The sequence below is a fragment of the Sphaeramia orbicularis genome, chromosome 13 (assembly GCF_902148855.1).
Source record: "Sphaeramia orbicularis chromosome 13, fSphaOr1.1, whole genome shotgun sequence".
Lineage (NCBI taxonomy): Eukaryota > Metazoa > Chordata > Actinopteri > Kurtiformes > Apogonidae > Sphaeramia > Sphaeramia orbicularis.
Window position 1 is genome coordinate 2,457,894 of NC_043969.1, and position 22,222 is coordinate 2,480,115.

Here is a 22,222-nt window from a genome sequence, read left to right on the forward strand (position 1 = left end):
TAAATCCCAGACAGGACTCTGTTGCTTTCTCCAACTTCAGTCTCCATGTTCCAGGTAGAGTGGGGACCAGAAGACGACTGGAAACCACAAGTGAACACAAGTGACGGACCCTTAAATATCATATAGTGTCATCAGCTAAAATTGCTTAAGGGAATAAATCGCTTTCGTATCAATCCGACGTTGACAAAGATGAAAACGAAGGGAATTTTATCCAGAATTTTTTTTAGTTAGTTTTGTAAACACACAATAGAGTTTCAGTTAGTTATGTTTTTTTCTTTTAATTATAGTTTTTATTTATGTCAGTTAACGAAAATGTTTTTACAATTCTAGTTTTCATCATTTCGTTAGTTTTCGTTAACGATAATAACCTTACAACTCTCATGGACAGACAGTCTGTAGATGAAACAGGACTGACAGATGTCCGTTTGGGATGTAGAAACAGAAACAATGACCTAACTACAGTTAGGCGATGCCATCTAGTTTGAGCCTGAGGAGGATTTAGCATCCAAGCCACCCCAACTAGCTCCTTTTGTACCCATGAGCCCCACCTTGTACAGAAACGATAATAATCATGTCACATGACCCATTCACAAGCCCATCATAATTTATTGTCTGCTTGAAAAACATTTTCATTTCTTTTAAAGCCCACATCTTTCTTAAAAATAGCATTTTAGAAGACAAACCCCCACAAAGAAACCCGAGTCCTTTCCCAGTCTACCACCCTGGTAACCCCTCGATTTAACCCTCAAAGACCCAAACGGCCTGTGGCAACCAAAACTATCTATCTATCCATCCATCCATCCATCATCCTCCGCTTTATCCGGGGCCGGGTTGCGGGGGTAACAGTCTAAGCAGGGATGCCCAGACTTCCCTCTCCCCAGCCACCTCCACCAGCTCCAGCTCCAGTCCCCCCGGAAGAGCAAAACCATCTACTGATCCAAAATATTTAATACCTGCAGATGACTCATTTGGTCGTTCAGAGGCTCTGTAGGGAACGTGGAAACACCGTCATCTTCTACAACACTGATTCTCCAGTACAACCCATGCAGTTGGATCAATGACAGTAGATGGAGACACTTGGTTTTACATTCAGTTACTGATATCTTTGCTCAAAAAGTCCCTTTCTCTTCAGCTTTCTTTCATTCTGATATAAAAAGCCTCAACTTTTGAAACAAGTTCAACAGAGGAGCCAAATGCAGAACCAGGAGCTCAGAATGAACTGTCTTTATCAACCAGTGAACAAGCAACAGACAAAGGGCAGGCAGCAGGAGTGTGGGACAGGCGAAGGGTCGCCACCTGGGAACGGCAGACGAAGCCACAGGGACGAAGACAGGAGACGTGGTCAGGGACGGAAGGTGGGCTGGTCATCAGAGAGAGAGAGAGAGAGAGAGGAGACGACGACGAGAGAGAGATCGAGGACGTGAGAGGAGGTAGAGGAGAGAGAAGGATGAGGAGAGAGAGGACTCGACGAGAGAGAGAGAGGAGAGAGGGAGATAGAGAGAAGAAGATGATGCAGAGAGAGAGAGAGAAGAGGAGAGAGAGAGACGAGAAGCAGAACAGACAGAGATGTGACAACTTCAATCTTTAAAACATGATAATAAATTAAAAATAGGAAAATACAGATTTTCACTGAAAACGCACCACTAATAAATTATGATAAATCACTTAAGGAAAGTTAAATGCAGAGAAAAATTCATTTTGGGAACTGCCACAAAGTAGCACTGGGCCTGCAGGGGTTAATGGGCGGCTGTGGCTTCAGGTGGTAGAGCAGGTTGTCCAATAACCGAGGGTTGGTGGTTCAAATCCCACTCTGTCCTAGTCAGTCCGTTGTGTCCTTGGGCAAGGACACCTTCACCCTCCTCCACACTGGTGTATGAATGTTTGGTGGTGGTCGGAGGGGCTGTAGGCGCAAATTGTCAGCCTGTCCCAGGACAGCTGTGGATACAAATGTAGTTTACCACCACCAGAGGGAGAATGTGAGAGCGAATGAATAATGGGTTAATAATGTAAAGCACTTTAGGTGTCTAGAAAGCATTATATAAATCCAATCCATTATTATTATTATTATTATTATTATTATTATTATTGTTATTATTAATGGGACGGCCTGTTCCAGGATGGGTTTAGAACAGGGGTCTCAAACTCAGATCCTCGAGGGCCGGTATCCTGCATGTTTTAGATGTTTCCCTCTTCCAGCACACCTGACGGTCGTTATCAGACTTCTGCAGAGCTTGATGGTAGGCTTATCATTTGAATCAGGTGTGTTGGAAGAGGGATACATCTAAAACATGCAGGATACCGGCCCTCGAGGATCTGAGTTTGAGACCCCTGGTTTAGAACTTCCTGCTCTATGACTAATGCAACAAAAAGGAAAGGTGGCACACATTTTATTTTCTAATACAGACAATATGAGGATAACTATGATCTCTCACTATTTCCATGCACCCCCCACCATTAAATCTGTGTGTTGAATAAGTAGTTATTAACTGTAATGTACATTCTGCTGCACATCATGTTTCTAAGAAAGTGAGCGAGACAACAATTTTTCTTCTTTACTGCAACCAGGTCCATCTGTGTGGATACCCACTGTATATGGATGTAAATACTGATAAATCTGTCTGTGTCCCCTTGTAACATCATCAACATGCTCAGTTTCCAGCTAATCCAGAAGAAGAACCAGAACTGAGAGTATATTTTGTAAATCATCTGTAAATCAGTCATTTTTAATGTCCAGTGCTCATGTCACTTTTGAACACAGTAACTTTAGAACAGACCACTACAATGACGGTGACATGTGATCCATAATGAATACAACATTAAAGATGATGTTTCATTATTATTTTGACACATTCCACCATTTAATGAGTGTGTTGTGTACATAATTATTAGCTGCTACAAATAGCTTTTAATTAAATATGTCCAATAACATTTCAGACTGAAGTCAAGAAAAGTCGGTGGGTGTGTATGTACTTTATTTTCATTTATTTATTTATTTAGAACATGCAAAGAGACAAAATAAAACAAAACAAAGCAAAATAAGACAAAAACAAAATAACATTTAAATGAACATAATCTATCTTCAAGTACGTGCAAGTCTGAATTTTGCAAAAGGAGTAGGAAGAAGTTTAAACTTATTTAATCCAACCCCTTAGTGCTTTTACACCTTTATCACTAACTTAATACAAGAATCCAGCAATACATTTTTCCTAATTTAGCATTCAACCACAACAAATACATAATGCAGCAACTGAATTAAACACAACAATATAATCATGTCAGTGCAGTCATACAAAGACTCAACAATTCAACAGTTTTCTTCAATAATTCCAGCAGATTTATCAGTACAACATCATCCAGAAACAAACAGGCCTCATTGTCATTATTAAATACTGTAACCTCTCAAGAATCCATTTTTTGTATCTTTTTTTAAACTGATTTATGTTTGATATTTGTTTGAGCTCCACACACAGTTTGTTCCACAGTTTTCCTCCACAGATGCTCATACACAAACTTTTGAACCTCGTGCGTACTTTATGAATCTGTAAATTTAACTTTCCCCTTAAACCATAGCCTCCCTCTCTTTCACAAAACATTTCTTGAATATTGCCCAGCAGTAAGTTATTCTTTGCTTTATATATTATTGGAATAGTTTTGAATTCCACCAGGTCAATGAGTTTTAAAGTTTTAGATAAAGGTAAAAATAGTGGATTTGTGTGTTCACCAAAACCAACATTGTGAACGATTCTTCTTGCTCTTTTTTGCAGCAGAAAAAGTCTTTGTAATGAACTTGTATATGTATTCCCCTATACCTCCAAACAATAACTTAAATAAGATAAGACCAATGAATTCTACAGAATGTTCAGTGATTTCTGATCTAATCTCCCCTTTGCTCTGGCCAGGACTCAGATGCTTCTGGATCGTTTGTTTTGTACATGTTTTATGTGAGGTTTCCAGCAAATTTTATCATCAGGATCTCCAAGAAACTTGTTTTGATTCCCCCTTTCTAGATCTACACCCTCTCTTTGTACCTTTACGTCATTACTGGTTTTACATTTACAAAAAATCATGATTTTTGTTTTACACAGATTTATTGACAACCTATTTTTGCCAACCCATATCTTAGTTTTATTTAACTCTGAAGTGATTAATTCCAAAAGCTGCTGTAAATCCTCAGTGGTTCCTAAAATATTTGTGTCATCGGCAAATAACGTACATTTCACTTGTTCAGACACTTTACATATATCATTGATGTGCATTGGAAACAGTTTAGGTCCCAACACTGACCCCTGGGGGACACCACACACAAACCCTCTGAATGACAGTCTTTCATTTTCACAAACTGTTTCCTGTTCTCCAAATAGCTTCTCACCCATTTCAGCACCACTACCCTGATTCCATACTGTTCTAGTTTACTGATTAAAATCTCATGATTTACGGAATCAAATGCTTTTTTTTTTTAAGTCAATGAAAACTTTAAAACAATGAAAACTTAGGATACAGTTTTCCCTGTGACATGATCAGTGCAAGTAAACTGTATGATCCCAACATCATCGCTCATATTCCTGACTGACTGAAATCACTGAAATCCATTCACCCATGTATGGTCTACTGTGGGGGGTCAGCCTGTGGCTCCGGACCCTCATGCGTCTCTTCGTCCTCCTTGTAATGGCTCCTCCCTTTACTGTGGTCAAGCCAGCCACTAGCATTTTTCTTGTTCACTACTCATTCGACAGTTACAGTAGATGAACCGCATGGAGCGAATGTGCCTTCCAGACAACAACAGTAAGAGCTCATTTCTGCTCTACGTTAAAGACGCAGATGGACGCAGGGTTCTGTCCGTCCTTTGTTTATTACTCACCTAATTCTGTCCGTTTTCCAGGAGCTTGTGGATGTGAACCCAGACGGAGAATATGGAGCAGAACAACTGGGAACTGTGGAGGAAGTGTTGAGTTTGGAAGAGAATCATTTCCATAAATAGCGATACTTTTCATAGAGCAACAGTGTGAGTATGAGTACTGTGTACTTTCGGAGTAATCATACTTCAGACTCCCTTCCAAGCTACAAAAGTATTTGTTTTTTCATCTGAAATAGGCTTTAAGATGAAATTCAATGATGAATAAAATTCTTTTTTCCAATAAGTACCTTGTGAATTTGGTATATTGCACGTGTTTTTCATAGGTTGAATTGTCCTGTAAATTATTGCTGGTTGTAACTGTATGGGGTAATTGTATCTTGTAACTATGTGTTGTGTTTCATGCTGTCTCTTGGCCAGGACTCCCTTGAAAAAGAGGTTCTTAATATTAGTGGGATCCTTTTCCTGGTTAAATAAAGGTTAAATAAATAAAAATAAAATATTTGGTATTAGTACTTCGTATATTATTAGCACAAAAACTATGAACTGCTTTTACTGTGTACTTTCGGAGTAATCGTACTTCAGACTCCCTTCCAAGCCACAAAAGTAGTTGTTTTTTCGTCTGAAATAGGCTTTAAGATGAAATTCAATGATGAATAAAATTATATTTTCCAATAAGTACCTTGTGAATTTGGTATTTTTGGTATTAGTACTTCATATACTATTAGTACAAATACTATGAACTACTTTTACTGTGTACTTTTAGAGTAATCATACTCCAGAATCCATTCCACACTGCACTTCTGTTTGTTGTATTCAGTGGCTGTAACAGATAAAATGTAAAAAAAGATTCAAACTTCTAAAAGTTTATAAGTTCTGTCATTTTTTGCGGCTCCAGACTCTGTTTTTTTGGTGGATGAGGGGCCAAAATGGCTCTGACTGATAATAACGGTTGCAGACCCCTGATCTACTGTGCCCCACCTGTGGGAAACACAGTATACACAGATTTTACCACGACTGCCCTGTGACATATTTGGTGCCTAAACTATAGATACACATTGTGTTGACGTGTAAGACTAGCATGAGCTTATTTCTTGTGTTGTTTGTCTGATATTTGAGGTTTTGTTGAAGAACTTACTGCTCCAAATACTTTCATTATGTTTGCGAGAACTGCTGGTCATAGTGTTCAGTGAGTCAACACCCACTGAGACCCATGAGATAAAAAGCATCTCATATGCAGTTCAACACCCCCACCCCCACCCCCACCCCCCGCCGCTGCTGCTGTTCATTTCTTCTGTTTATGTTGTGGTTGATATAAGACAAAAAGCTGCTGTCAGGTCGATGCAGAAAGGTTAGAGGTTGACACGACACATGGTTTCATCGTTGACAGGATTTAGAGCAGACAAAGAATACAGAAGAGACTGGACTGGACCAGACCGGACCGGACTGGACTGGACCAGCTGAGGTGGACTTCAGCACATCAGTGTCCACAGCAAAACTAAAGTAAGGCTGTTTTTTTGTCTGACAGTTTGTGTTTTTAAGTTCAAAACTGACAGGGTAGAACAGCACTAACTTTGCAGTGGAGGAACGTAACTAAATAATGTTATCAAAGTTCTACGCTTAAATAAAATTTGCAGTTCTTGTGCTTTACTTGAGTGTTTCCATTTTATGCTACTTTATATTTCAACTCTGTAAATTTTTTTACTTAACTACATTTATCTGTGCAAGTGCAAACTAATCATGTCAAGAATGTTCTTCAGTTGAAAAGTAATATTCCAGCTAGGTTTGGATTTAAACAGAAACAGGCTAAAGCAGTGGTTTGGGTACCAGTGGAAAAACATGGTTGTTTTCCTTATTTTAAAGGTGAGACAATTTGCACGACTTCTTAATGTAAAAATATCAAGTTGTTCTCACTGTTTGTGACCTATTCTATTCTATTCTATTCTATTCTGTTCTATTCTATTCTAGTTTTACAGTCTTTGTGTATAGTTTTATTCTAGACTTTTCAAGTCTACACTCTAAAACAGTGTTTTTCAACCTTGGGGTTGGGACCCCACATGGGGTCGCCTGGAATTCAAATGGGGTCGACTGAAATTTCTAGTAATTGATAAAAAACAAAAAACTTACTAATAAAAAATATATGGTGAGTTGACAGAGACAATCCCAATCCATAAAAGACAAACTGTGAGTGTGAAACTGCAGCACTGTGGTTCTGTTTATGTTTCAAATGTTCATTGTGGTCAGTTTCAGATGCTGCAGCTCTTTCATAATTCATAGTTTCAGTTCTTGTTTGTTCAGTATTAATTGTCCTCCTTGTAAATCCCAGCTGGACTGACTGGACAGATCCTGACCAAGGAAAATCCAATTCTTTGTGCAGTAATCTACACCTGGCTTTTCTCCGTCCATAATAATATACATTATATAGACTAAATGTCATCTAAAATTAACCATTATTTGCAACATAGTATAGCAAACTATTACATGATCAAAAACAAATAAATTTTAGCAAAAAAGTCTCCATTTTGAATGTCTGGGGTCTCCAGAAATTTGTGATGTTAAGATGGGGTCATAAGACAAAAAAGGTTGGAACCACTGCTCTAAAAAGTAATACTCGTAGTTACTTAAATCATACTGGCATACTTTACTTATTTCTCACTGTCTTGTTAATTTAACTCATGTACTTTGAATATTTACTCATTTTCTCCTAAAGAAGTATAAAACTAAGTTCATTTGAAAAAACTGGACTTTATGTTCATGTATGGAACACCCTCAGAGTCACACTCCAGTCCAGTTGGTGGTGTTAATTAACTTCTTTAAGCACCTTTAAGGAGGTTTGCCAGCTGTCAAAACTGCCACAGAAGAAGAAGAAGAAGACATGAGGCACTGTTAGTTAGTAACTGCACTGTAAGACCAGATAGTTGAGTTTACATAAAAGATCTCAGGTAACTCGTTGCCTTGAAAAATGTAAGTAATGAGTCATGAAAACTTGAGTGTATTAAACTGAAATGCTTGATTTGAATGGAATTGCTATTTTAAGTCCAACACACTAAATGCCAAGTTAATTGAACTTCAAATTTGTTTCAATGCCAATTGTTTTGTATAATTATCAGACTTAATATCATCAGTTTGTTGTACTTAATTCCAAGTTGATTAAATTAAAATCTTTTGCAATATAAATGGCTTTGTATAATTATTCAACTTAATATATTGTAGCGTGGATGAAAGTTGGGCAGGAAATTAGCTCAATATAATTTGCCAGTACAGGAAGTGTTTTGAATTTGGTAAAGCATTAAGATTTCTGTTGGACAAGAACTATCTCAGATGAACAGTAAATCCATAGTTGTTCCTCTGGCTCTGACTCATGGTGCAGTTGTACAAAAATACACAAACAAACACAAAAAGGCCAATAAACACTGACACACACACATTCAGTCCAAATGAACACTAACGGCACAACCCGCTGAACCCCTGCACAGAAAAACAACACATTTACAACAACAGGAACAATACCCACAATGCAATGCACAGATAAAAAGGTGTGGAAATGACTCAAACTGAGTGATTTAAATCCATTCACCTTAAACTTTTTCATACTTTTAACTATGTCTACAAATTAGAAGAAAATACTGAACATTTTATAGTAATGTAATAAAACTGAAATAATTTAAGTACATTGTAATTAAAGTATTTTAGTAAATACAAATTCTGGGCTTACAGTGTGTTGATGAGCAGGAGAGGAGCACTGAAGTCTTCTGCGGTGACGTGGAAGTTAATTTTAGACAGAAAGAAGCGTTAGGGTTCTCAGAAACCCCAGAAGTACACAAACACATGCGACAGTGCTGTGCTGGAACGTGCACTCACACACTGGTCTGAACTGTGCTTATGTCAGGGTTCCTCACTTTCAGTTTCCCAGAGCAGTCAGGCTCCACAGGTGTGTTTAAGCTCTTCCGCCTGTGTGGTTGAAGGTAATCAGCCGCTACACCTGTTCTTGGAGCGGCCATTTTGAAACACCGTGAGTCAGTTGCTGCATTTCCAATACGTGGAACCGGCTCGACTCCACTCGGGTACCAGGTACTATTCCTGGAGACTGTTTCCATTACAGGATAATACTGACTTTAAAAGTACCTGGACGCCATAGCGATGCAGTGTGTAACTTCTGTGACGTCTGCTCTGAGTTGCTGTTAAACTCTCTTGTGTGTTGCCCCGTCATGCTCATGCTGAATTTTTTCCTCGGCCACCAAGGACAGACATGTGTGAACCTCCTCTTCTGACCACGGTGTCGTTTTGCAGACTGTCATTATGGATTAGCCTACTTTTATATTTACTGTAAACCTCCAAATCTGTTTTTGTTTCTAACCCTTTCATGCACAGTGGTCACTCCAGTGGACAGTTCTTCTCCAGCTGTTCTATTGTATATTTATGGATGTTGTTGTTTTAGTTCCATATCAGTTAACACAGTGGACGCTTATGCATCATCCCAAACACTGTAATTCATACCATTACTGTAAATTTGCTGTTCTAGATAAACCTGATCTGCACTAACATGTTTGATTGTAAAAAAAAAAAAAAAAAACAACAAAAAAAAAAACAAAAGCAAGTTGTTATTAAACTGTAATTAACAGTTTTTTTTTTGCTTTTTTTTTTTTTTTTTTTTTTTGCATATAATCTCCATGCAGTTATTGTTGAAATGTGAGAAAACATCAAATTAGCAGCATTAAAAATGTTTTTATCTCATAGTTTTCACACAGTATATCAGTAGATACATGTTTCTTTGCTTCTAAAATTAAATGCATGATTTTGTAACTCCATGTAAAATTGGTTCATAAAAAAAAAATTCAATCACATTGGGTTTTTTTCATGCCTAAAGAGGAATAAAAACACTTAGGAAAAAAAAATCTTGATTAAGGTTCTCATAATTCATGCATGAAAGGGTTAATTCCATTTCAGCTGACACAGTGGACACTTATGCAACATCCCATAATACACTGACATTCAGACTGTTACTGTAACTTCTGTGTTCTTGATAAACCTCATCTGCACTAACACATTTGAGTGTAAAGCTATTGTTAATTGTTATTAGACTGTAATTAACAGTTGTTGTTTTTTTTTCAAATTATCTGAGTGAGTAATAATTAATATTATAGTGTGTTAAAATGTGACAAAAAATCAGATAAGCAGGATTAAAAATGTGTTTTATTTCATAGTTTTCATACAGTATGTCAGTAAATGCATGTTTCTTTGCTTCAAAAATTAAACGCATGGTGTGCAGCTGAGTGGACATTTTTGTAACTCCATGAAAAATCGGTTCATGAAAAATTTTAATCACATTGAAAAAAATGAAATGAAAAAAATCTTGATTAAGGTTCTCATAATTCATGCATGTAAGGGTTAATGTCATGTCACACATTGATGACACAGACACAACTTTCTGACCGATCAGTGGTCTGCAGTGTTTACACAGTGCAGTGTTTTAATATCTCTTCACCCGTTTTGGAACCTCGGCCGAGCAGATACTAAAAAACTAGTACCAGGTAGAAGGTTCCAGATTCTTTTATGTAATGGAAACACAAAAAGGTCGAGTCGAGCCAGTACTTTTTGGCCTCTTTGATCTTAATAGAAATCAGACCAATTCTAATGAAACACTCACTATTAACCTTATCATTCTTTTGGCAAAATTCCACATTCACAAATGCAAGTTCTCGCATCAAAAAACTTCTTTTATTGCTTTCCACAGTGAGGTCAAACAGTACATCGACTCAGTTCAGTTTTCTCTAAACCAAAAGGCAACAAGAACTGTGAACATCTGTAAACATTTTGGCATTTTTTTGTAAACCCCTACACCCCCTGGCAAGTTAAGTGACATGTTTTTCATGTGTTATGTTAAATACTTGTAATTTTACATACCTTGCAAAATTTGTTATTATTTGCTGAAGATCTGCATCGTTGTAAAATGGCAAATGATAAATAAACTATATTGGAAAAAAAAAAAAAAAAAAGAGTCGAGCCAGTACTAACGTAGTGGAAATGTGGCAGATGTGGCCTTGGTCATTCTAGTGTGGAAATCCTACTTATTCTCAACCTCTCTGTTAGGGAAGGCCCTCCTCTCTCATGATGAGAGCCTCTTATGAAAAAGAAAACCCAAAACTAAATACAGATCTATTCCAAGTTGGATTAAAACTATTTAAATGTCCTGTTCCCTTCACTTCCTTTTCTACCTCCGGTCTTGTCTAACTGTATAAAATGACTCATGTATTACTTACATATATGCGTGTTGCTGTTACGGTCATTTGTTTGAATAAAAAATAACCCCACAAACTAATCATTCTTTGTTGGGCTTTCTTCAGTTAATTAACTATTTTATACATAGAAATATCAATTTAATTATAATTGATATTTTTAAGTAAATTAACCCTTTCATGCATATTGGTCACTACAGTGGACAGCTATTCTACATCTGTTCTCAAATATATTAATGGGTTTTGTTGTTTTAGTTTGATACGAGTTCACTCAGTGGACACCTATGCATCATCCCATACACTGACATTCATACCATTACTATAGCTTTGCTGTTCTTGATAAACCTGATCTGCAGTGACATGTTTGAGTGTATATCAGTTGCTAATAAAAATTGCACATATGATAAAATGTGAGAAAACATCAGATTAGCTGCATTAAAAATGTTCTGATTTTGTAGATCACTGTCTGATATTCAAAAATTAAACACATGGTGTCCAGCAGAGTGGACATTTTTGGAAATTATGAAGGTGGATTTGTTTCTTTATTGCTTTAACTATAAAAAATATTTTCATTACAAAAAAAATAAATCGATTTTAAAAAAAAATTCACTTCAAAGAAAAAAAGTGTTCAAATGCAATTTTTTTTAATTGTAATTTTTTTTTTTTTTTTTTTTTTTGCATTCAAACACTTTTTCTAATTGAATTTTTTTTTTTTAGTTTAAGCAATACAGGAACAAATCTACCTTCATAAAAAACAGGTTTATTAAAAAAAATTCAATTGCATTGTTTTTTTTCATGCCTAAAGAGGAATAAAAACACTTGGGGAAAAAAAAATCTTGACTAAGGTTCTCATAATTCATGCATGAAAGGGTTAAATAAACTTAACTAGTAGATGTGACGTAAACTCAGCTTAACACTAATGATCATGTTAATTCACCTTTTTTTGGATGTGACTGGTGTCCTAGATTTGATTAAGTAAGATAAACTTGTCATATTTTAGTGCAGCCAAGCAAAATGTATGTACCCTATTTGCAGATTTTCTGCTTAACACATGTATAAGATGTGTTTTGCAGCTATTTTGCAGATCAGTATTTTTCAACCCCCTCATGTTCAGTGAAAATCATTTATTTCTGCAAGTAACTTTGATTTTTCAAAGTACATTCTGCTGATAATACATATTCTCCGTAGGAAAGTTTTGAATACAGAACATCTTCCTGTACTGGAATATTTTCCCATAATTACATTAATTGAATGTACTTTTAATACTCCTCCATGTTCAGGCTAATGGTGGTTCTTTTTTTTGAATCCCTAATGTTAGAAATGTCACAAAACCATCCAACTGGACACAGGTAATCGTCTGTTACAGTCTTGTGCTTGAGACCAATCACCATGACTGTAAAGGGGAACATGATGAACAACACAAATCCCTCCATGTGTTCAGGTGAGTTCTTTAGCTTCAGCAGTAATATTTACATCTATGTGAGTTCATGTGCAAACTGATTAACATTCGAAGATGACTGAGTTTTTTATTCTTTCTTTTGTGCTTCAGGTGAACCTTCTCAGATGTTGATTGTGTACATCCTCGCAGGAGTTCTTGTCTTCCTTACTCTGCTTTTCATTATACTGGGGGTCATGTTTCGTAAAACGTAAGTAGGACTGCAAGTCATTCATTTTACATTTTCACAGTGTTGCAGTTGGGTCCATCTGTCTGTCTATATGTATGTATGTATACATACATATATGTATATATGTACGTTTATATACTGTACGTATATGTATTTGTCTGAACTTGAAATTTCATGGGCATGCTGTTTCTTGTTGATCTAGAAGATGAACCAGAAATGAAGGCATATTTTCATTTCTAATTCTGCTTTGCTGCTGGTGGTCATTCCTGACCTCAGTTTTGTCATTTCAGATTTGATTTTTACCCTCACTGTTCTTTCTTTTTCCTCAAAAAACCTCTCTAATAATAACAGACTCCACCACAAGTAATGACTGAAAAAAAAAAGTCATGATAGAAACATGAACTTATAGCGTTTATACGTCTCTTCTTGTGTATTAAGAACATAGTGGAGTTGTTCAGCGTGTTAGATATGATCTAAAGGGGTGAAGATCTACAGTCTGACCTAAAATGATGTCAGACTTTTATATGTTACAGAAAAACATAAAAAAAAAAAAAAAAATTCCATGAAACCCAGTAGCTTTGTTTTTGCAATAAAGTGTTGAAAATGTAAGACTTGTTCATACCAGATATTTAAAGTGAATGCTAAGGTAATGCTTTTATTCTGATAATTTCTATTTGTCTAATTGATTTTAAAGACTGAGTAAGCGATTGTAACTAAAAACATTTTTTGTCAAATGTATTGAATGTCTCCTCACACTCTGTCTGTTCTCTGTGTGGGCTCACACTCTGTAAATGCTGCTCAGACAAATCCACATCAAAGCACCAAAAACAGGAGCGGAGTTTCTGAAGAAGCACTAAAGAGAGGGGTGTGTTAAAATATGTGTGTTCAAATATCAAGAGACTTTCTAAGGAACGGCTTCCACCGCCGTAAAAGCAGGCGGTTCAGTACCCCTGTCCAGGTCCTCACAGGTACTGCACATTACAATGTTTTCTTGTGGTGACCAGCATTAAATCCAGTCTGTTCTATTTGTCAACCACTAAAAACATGTTCTGTGGTTTCTGTAAAAAGCTAACACATTTATTTAAAAAAAAAAAAAGAAAAGAAAAAAAGAAGACACTTTCAGCCTCATTCTATGCTATATCAATAAAAATTAAAGTATATCCTGTTTTTAACGAAGTGAAATCCTCATTGAGATTAAAACATCCATTTTCCAAGAAAACAGTAGAGGTCGTAATGAATTTAACCCTTTCATGCATGAATTATTACAACCTAATCAACATTTTTTTCTTAAGTGTTTTTATTCGTCTTTAGGCATGAAAAAAACAATGTGATTCAACTTTTTTTTTTTATGAACCTATTTTTCATGGAGTTGCAAAAATGTCCACTCAGCTGGACACCATGCGTTTAATTTTTGAATCAAAGAGACATGTATTTACTGGCATACTGTGTGAAAACTATGAACATTTTTTTGTTAATGCTGCTAATCTGATGTTTTCTGATGTCACATTTTAACATTCTCTAATACTAGTTATTAATCCCTTTATGGAGATAATACACAAAAAAACAGCATTTTGTTTAAAAAAAAAACCCAAAAAACTGTTAAATACTGTCTAATAATAATAACAAGCAATTGATTTGACACTAAAACATGTTAGTGCTGATGAGGTTTATGAAGAACAGTAAAGTAACAGTAATGGTGTGAATGTCAGTGTAGGGGATGATCCACTGTGTGGGCTGATATGGAACTAAAAGAATAAAACCCATGAATATAGAAAAGAACAGCTCTGAATAACTGTCCACTGTAATGACCACTATGCATGAAAGGGTTAAAGCAGTCATATTGACCTGGAGTTTTATTTTCTTGAGCTTTTAAAATGGTCTTAATGGAAACAATGAGTTCATTTTCAGATCTTTGAACATTTTTCCAGGAAGATGGGGCAGCATAATGAAAACCTGTTTTCCACAACACTTTTCTAAAATTGTAAACCAGCATTTGTAGACCAAGGGTGGACCATATGTAAAAAATAAATAAAGAAGTAAACAGTGCAGGACAGATTTATAAATAAATGCCAACCAATGTGAGAGTCTGCAGACATAACAGTATACAGACTGCAGTGATGAACACAGGCAGTGTCCAACAGAATCCGTCTCGTTTCTTGCAGATATCGCTCTTTGACTCATACTGTTTGGCTGCAGCAGCAGAGCAAGTTGTTGCTTCCCCGGTCGGAACTCCCTGTTACGCCTGTGAGGCCGGCTGTGGTGATGGAGGAAGAGCAGAAAGAGGAGGGTGAGGAGGTGGAGGTCCCTGTCCAGACCCCCCTGCAGCACAGCAGCACCGTCAGACCCCCCTCCAGGAAGCTGTGGAAAAACCTGCAGCAGGTACCAGCTTTATATCTGTCTACAGACACGGAAAAAACTACTAGACCATCCAAAGTCATCCAGAACAAGGGTTCTGCAACTCCTGTGTGTGTCATGTGACTAAAACTGACAAAAGAAAACATGGAATGAATAAAAGCACTGGTTTTGTCAGTACAATGACGTAGACACTGATGGAAGAACTGAAGTAATTTTGGTTTTTACCAAGAAAACCACGGAAAATGGATAGATATCAGCTCTGAAATTAAACTACTATGAGCTATTTTTTATTGTTCTCATTATATTTGTCCAAACAAATGGACCTTCAGTTGTACCAGGAATTAAAATGAACAAAAAAACTGAAGAAAACAAGGGGTGGTCTAATATTTTTTTCCGCAATTCTATCGGTCTTCACTGTAAAAAAAAACAAACAAAAAAAAAAAACGTAAAAAAAAAACAGTAATATTCCGGCAGCAGGGGTGTTGAAAAAACACTGTTAAATAACAGTAAATAACCATCTCATAAAAATACGGTAATTTTCCATAATTAAAATACAGTTTTTTGCCCTAACTTTACATGAGATTTTGCATATTTTTTGACTTTTTAATGTTTAATAAAGAATATTTACATGTATTAAAACAATCAAATTACCTATAAATATATATATATATAAATAATTTTCAGTGAGACTCAGTTGTCCAGTCCACTGATAAAAACTGTATTTGGACAGTTTATCAGTGCTTATACATGTTATACATTCACAAAAATACATTTATTCAACATTTTTGATGTGAAACCTCCTGTAATTACACAAGATATTTGTCAATTAACAAACAAGTCTGGTTCAACTGACAGAACAAATACTTCTTTAACGGTTAATTGTCAGTAATTTTATCTCGTTTTATTGATTTATTTTTTTTTACAGTATTAAACTTTAAATTAACAGTTTAATCTCATAAATAGAAAGGAAATATTTGTGAAATTATGATACATTTGCAAATGTATTTTAACTGTATTTTTCTGTGAAAAAAGAAAAAAATTTTCTTTTAAAAAATTTTACATTTTTTGGTTATTCATAGTTACAGTTTTTTTGTGTTATTTTACATCTGACATGTAAAATCACAGTCTGTTTTTGTCATTTCACTGATTTTTTTCCTGTATCTTAAAAATACAGGAAAAATCTGTAAAATAAACAATAAAAATTTAGTTAAATTACAGAACTTTTTTACAGTCTATCTATCTATCTATCTATCTATCTATCTATCTATCTATCTATCTATCTATCTATCTATCTATCTATCTATCTATCTATCTATCTATCTATCTATCTATCTATCTATCTATCTATCTATCTATCTATCTATCTATCTATCTATCTATCTATCGTCAACAAAATATCTCTAAATACTGCACGTTGAACCTTTAAAATGCTCATTTTTCATCTTGAATGTAATGAAGACACATTTTTCCAGGTGAACTCCCTAACTGTATGTGTATTAGTGGATATGTAATAGATCTTCTACAGCTTTGGCGCTCCATAAATCCCACCACGGCACACTAATATTTGACGTTGTTTGTCCAAGGGTCCACGTTTTGCCAAATCTGACCTGAACCTGCTGCAGCTGATCAAAGCAGGGAAGGAGGGCGTCTTTTACAAGGCCAGGATGATCAGAGGGACGTGTAAAGGACATAACATGTTCACCTGCAAGATCAGCAAACAAGGTATATACACACACTCACACTGAATGTTTGGACATCCAGGAGGCAGAACAGCGCTTTGACACAAAACATCTTTACTATGTGTTAGGAAAAAAGAATTACGTCTGGCATCAAAATGTGGTTCAACCAAACCCAGAGTACAGAGACTGGAACACCAAGAGGAGCCTCATACTCTATGAAGGTCCCCTTGGCAAAGCAAATTTGTTCAACGCAACATATTTACAATATTATTTATTTATTTTATTTTATTTAATAGGGACAGTGCATATTAATGAACACCTACAACAATGTCAGCTGTAAATATGCCAGATTGTAGCAGCAGTGCTGACTTCCATCTGTAGTCCCTCGGCAGGTGACAAGAAAGACAGTTGACAAAAAGGCAAAATATTGTAAAAGACTTCATAAAAAGACAGTAGACAGAAAGGTAAAACATCCTAAAAACACACAGAACAACACAGTGAGGATGATCTGCTGAGGGTCCCAGGTTTGGTTTTCCTTCATCCAATGTTGAAGTTGTGATTTGAAGGAGGCAGATGACTGGGAGTCTCTTATGTTGAGCGGTAAACTGTTCCAATATTCAGCCCCAGTGACTGAAAGTGTAGTCTGTCCAAATGTAGTGCACCTGCGTGGCACCTCCCAGTCTGCTGGAGCTGTGGCCCTGGTGGCCCCTCCCACTGACAGAGCGGTGGCCCCTCCCACTGACAGAGCGGTGGCCCCTCCCACTGACAGAGCGGGATTTGATCAAATCTGTCAAGGGAGGAGGGGCAAGTCCATGCAAGACTTTATATATCAGGCAAGCATTTTTAAAATTCACAAAATTATTAATATTAAGAAATGTGTATTTATCTAAAACAATGCAGTGGTGAAAACTAAATGTTGTTTTTTATCAAATATTTACCTCCGCCAAGGAGGTTATGTTTTTGCCAGGGTTTGTCTGTTTGTTTGTTTGTTTGTGTGTCCGTTAGTGTGCAACATAACTCAAAAAGTTATGGACAGATTTAGATGAAATTTTCAGGGTTTGTTTGTTTGTTTGTTTGTTTGTTGTTTGTTTGTTTGTCTGTCCGTTAGTGTGCAACATAACTCAAAAAGTTATGGACAGATTTGGATGAAATTTTCAGGGTTTGTTGGAAATGGGATAAGGAAGAAATGATTAAATTTTGGTGGTGATCGGGGGTGGGGGGGCCCACGGGGGGGGGGGCACTGATCAGCCATGGCAGAGGTCTGCGCTCTCCGAGTGCCTCTAGTTTTATGGCTTTTTAAAAAAGTGATTCTATGGGTTTGAGTGATGTGCCAGCAGCAAGTGACCAGGAAGTTCTGCAGTACTCAATATGAGAGAAAATCATGGAGTGATTATATTATTTTTAAGATTTACATTCATTAACAGACCATGTACATGTGCCCAAAAAACAATTACATTATCAGTTCAACAAATCCAAACAGTGACCCAAATCTTATTTAGAAAATGATCCATATTTGCTACAGAGCTTGAGAAGATCCAAATGAGACAAAAACAGATAAACTCCACTTCATGTGACTTTACAAAACACATGAATATGATTAGAGGTTCAGCAGTTATTTTACAGAGATACAGGTGTTGGGTTCTGGGGTTTGAGGGTTCCTCTGCATGTTGAACTGAAAACTAGAAGACCTCCCCTTTAAATCAAGTCCCATTCAAGTATTCTGGTCTTTACTGTTCCTCTGTCAAACCATAACCCTACTCTATGGTCAAGATTCTGGGAAATGATTAGAAATTTAAACACATTTTCTTCATAATATTACATTTATGTAAGGTCTGGAATGCACTGAGTCAAAAGGCTTTTTCACACTGCAGTATTAGTACTTTTACTGAAGCGTTTACTGAACTGTTTTAAGTGCACATGTACAACAATACTGGGAACTATATTTTCTAAAGCAAAGATTTTAATCCAGTGGGTCTCAACCGTTTTTGGCTCCTGACCCCATTTTAACAGCACAAATTTCTGGCGACCACAAACATTCAAAACAGAGACTTTTTTTTGTTTTTGCTTAAATTTATTGAATTTTGATCATGTAATAGTTTACTGTACTATGTTGCAAATAAACGTTAATTGTACACAACATTTAGTCTATATAATGTATATTATTGTGGACGGAGGCAGAAAAGCCAAGTTGATGTTTCTGCACAAAGGGAGAATTTTGTCCAATTAGTCCAACAGCTGCAAATTAATACTGAAAAAACAAGAACTCAAACTATGAATTATGAATGAGCTGCAGCATCTGAAACCTACGGTGGCCCAGAGGTGCAACAGCCCAAAAACTTATCCACTGTAAGAAAAAAACAGACAAACGCCCAAAAACTTATCCACTATAAGAAAAAAACAGACAACAGCCCAAAAAATTATCCACTATAAGAAAAAAACAGACAACAGCCCAAAAAATTATCCACTATGAGAAAAAAACAGACAACAGCCCAAAAACTTATCCACTATAAGAAAAAAACAGACAACTATGACAAGACAATTATGAATGAGCTGCAGCATCTGAAACCTACGGTGGCCCAGAGGTGCAACAGCCCAAAAACTTATCCACTGTAAGAAAAAAACAGACAAACGCCCAAAAACTTATCCACTATGAGAAAAAAACAGACAACAGCCCAAAAACTTATCCACTGTAAGAAAAAAACAGACAAACGCCCAAAAACTTATCCACTATAAGAAAAAAACAGACAACAGCCCAAAAAATTATCCACTATAAGAAAAAAACAGACAACAGCCCAAAAAATTATCCACTGTAAGAAAAAAAGACAACAGCCCAAAAAATTATCCACTGTAAGAAAAAAACAGACAACAGCCCAAAAACTTATCCACTATAAGAAAAAAACAGACAACAGGCCAAAAACTTATCCACTATAAGAAAAAAACAGACAACAGCCCAAAAAATTATCCACTATAAGAAAAAAACAGACAACAGCCCAAAAAATTATCCACTATAAGAAAAAAAGACAACAGCCCAAAAAATTATCCACTGTAAGAAAAAAAGACAACAGCTCAAAAAATTATCCACTGTAAGAAAAAAACAGACAACAGCCCAAAAACTTATCCACTATAAGACAAAAACAGACAACAGCCCAAAAAATTATCCACTATAAGAAAAACAGACAACAGCCCAAAAAATTATCCACTATAAGAAAAACAGACAACAGCCCAAAAACTTATCCACTATAAGAAAAAAACAGACAACAGCCCAAAAACTTATCCACTATAAGAAAAAAACAGACAACAGCCCCAAAAATTATCCACTATAAGAAAAAAACAGACAACAGCCCAAAAACTTATCCACTGTAAGAAAAAAACAGACATCAGCCCAAAAAATGATCCACTGTAAGAAAAAAAGACAACAGCCCAAAAAATTATCCACTGTAAGAAAAAAACAGACAACAGCCCAAAAAATTATCCACTGTAAGAAAAAAACAGACAACAGCCCAAAAACTTATCCACTGTAAGAAAAAAACAGACAACAGCCCAAAAACTTATCCACTATAAGAAAAAAAGACAACAGCCCAAAAAATTATCCACTATAAGAAAAAAAGACAACAGCCCAAAAAATTATCCACTGTAAGAAAAAAAAAGACAACAGCCCAAAAAATTATCCACTATAAGAAAAAAACAGACAACAGCCCAAAAAATTACCCACTATAAGAAAAAAAGACAACAGCCCAAAAAATTATCCACTATAAGAAAAAAAGACAACAGCCCAAAAAATTATCCACTGTAAGAAAAAAAAGACAACAGCCCAAAAATTTATCCACTATAAGAAAAAAACAGACAACAGCCCAAAAAATTATCCACTATAAGAAAAACAGACAACAGCCCAAAAAATTATCCACTATAAGAAAAAAACAGACAACAGCCCAAAAACTTATCCACTATAAGAAAAAAACAGACAACAGCCCCAAAAATTATCCACTATAAGAAAAAAACAGACAACAGCCCAAAAACTTATCCACTGTAAGAAAAAAACAGACAACAGCCCAAAAAATTATCCACTATAAGAAAAACAGACAACAGCCCAAAAACTTATCCACTATAAGAAAAAAACAGACAACAGCCCAAAAACTTATCCACTATAAGAAAAAAACAGACAACAGCCCCAAAAATTATCCACTATAAGAAAAAAACAGACAACAGCCCAAAAACTTATCCACTGTAAGAAAAAAACAGACATCAGCCCAAAAAATGATCCACTGTAAGAAAAAAAGACAACAGCCCCAAAAATTATCCACTATAAGAAAAAAACAGACAACAGCCCAAAAACTTATCCACTGTAAGAAAAAAACAGACATCAGCCCAAAAAATGATCCACTGTAAGAAAAAAAGACAACAGCCCAAAAAATTATCCACTATAAGAAAAAAAGACAACAGCCCAAAAAATTATCCACTATAAGAAAAAAACAGACAACAGCCCAAAAAATTATCCACTGTAAGAAAAAAACAGACAACAGCCCAAAAACTTATCCACTGTAAGAAAAAACAGACAACAGCCCAAAAACTTATCCACTATAAGAAAAAAAGACAACAGCCCAAAAAATTATCCACTATAAGAAAAAAAGACAACAGCCCAAAAAATTATCCACTGTAAGAAAAAAAAAGACAACAGCCCAAAAAATTATCCACTATAAGAAAAAAACAGACAACAGCCCAAAAAATTACCCACTATAAGAAAAAAAGACAACAGCCCAAAAAATTATCCACTATAAGAAAAAAAGACAACAGCCCAAAAAATTATCCACTGTAAGAAAAAAAAGACAACAGCCCAAAAAATTACCCACTATAAGAAAAAAAGACAACAGCCCAAAAAATTATCCACTGTAAGAAAAAAAAAGACAACAGCCCAAAAAATTATCCACTATAAGAAAAAAACAGACAACAGCCCAAAAAATTACCCACTATAAGAAAAACAGACAACAGCCCAAAAAATTATCCACTATAAGAAAAAAACAGACAACAGCCCAAAAAATTATCCACTATAAGAAAAAAAGACAACAGCCCAAAAAATTATCCACTGTAAGAAAAAAAGACAACAGCCCAAAAAATTATCCACTGTAAGAAAAAAACAGACAACAGCCCAAAAACTTATCCACTATAAGAAAAAAACAGACAACAGCCCAAAAACTTATCCACTATAAGAAAAAAAGACAACAGCCCAAAAAATTATCCACTATAAGAAAAAAAGACAACAGCCCAAAAAATGATCCACTGTAAGAAAAAAAGACAACAGCCCAAAAAATTATCCACTGTAAGAAAAAAACAGACAACAGCCCAAAAACTTATCCACTATAAGAAAAAAACAGACAACAGCCCAAAAAATTATCCACTATAAGAAAAAAAGACAACAGCCCAAAAAATTATCCACTGTAAGAAAAAAAAAAGACAACAGCCCAAAAAATTATCCACTAT

At 35.7% G+C, this 22,222-nt stretch overlaps 1 protein-coding gene across 3 annotated transcripts in view; it reads left to right on the plus strand.

Annotated features, from left to right (window-relative positions):
• The window catches only part of LOC115432269 (tyrosine kinase receptor Cad96Ca), a 35,200-nt gene that overhangs the window by 946 nt on the left and 12,032 nt on the right, over positions 1 to 22,222 (plus strand). For 2 of the 3 annotated variants that reach the window (XM_030153164.1, XM_030153165.1), the window contains exons 1-5: positions 6,219 to 6,355; positions 12,407 to 12,529; positions 12,638 to 12,734; positions 14,876 to 15,092; positions 16,652 to 16,790. In XM_030153164.1, coding sequence (XP_030009024.1) covers positions 12,478 to 12,529; positions 12,638 to 12,734; positions 14,876 to 15,092; positions 16,652 to 16,790 — 505 coding nt within the window. In that variant the 5' untranslated portion in view covers positions 6,219 to 6,355; positions 12,407 to 12,477. Of the gene's footprint in view, positions 1 to 6,218; positions 6,356 to 12,098; positions 12,105 to 12,406; positions 12,530 to 12,637; positions 12,735 to 14,875; positions 15,093 to 16,651; positions 16,791 to 22,222 lie in introns of those variants that run through there. The other variant, XM_030153166.1, reaches the window with a different exon arrangement.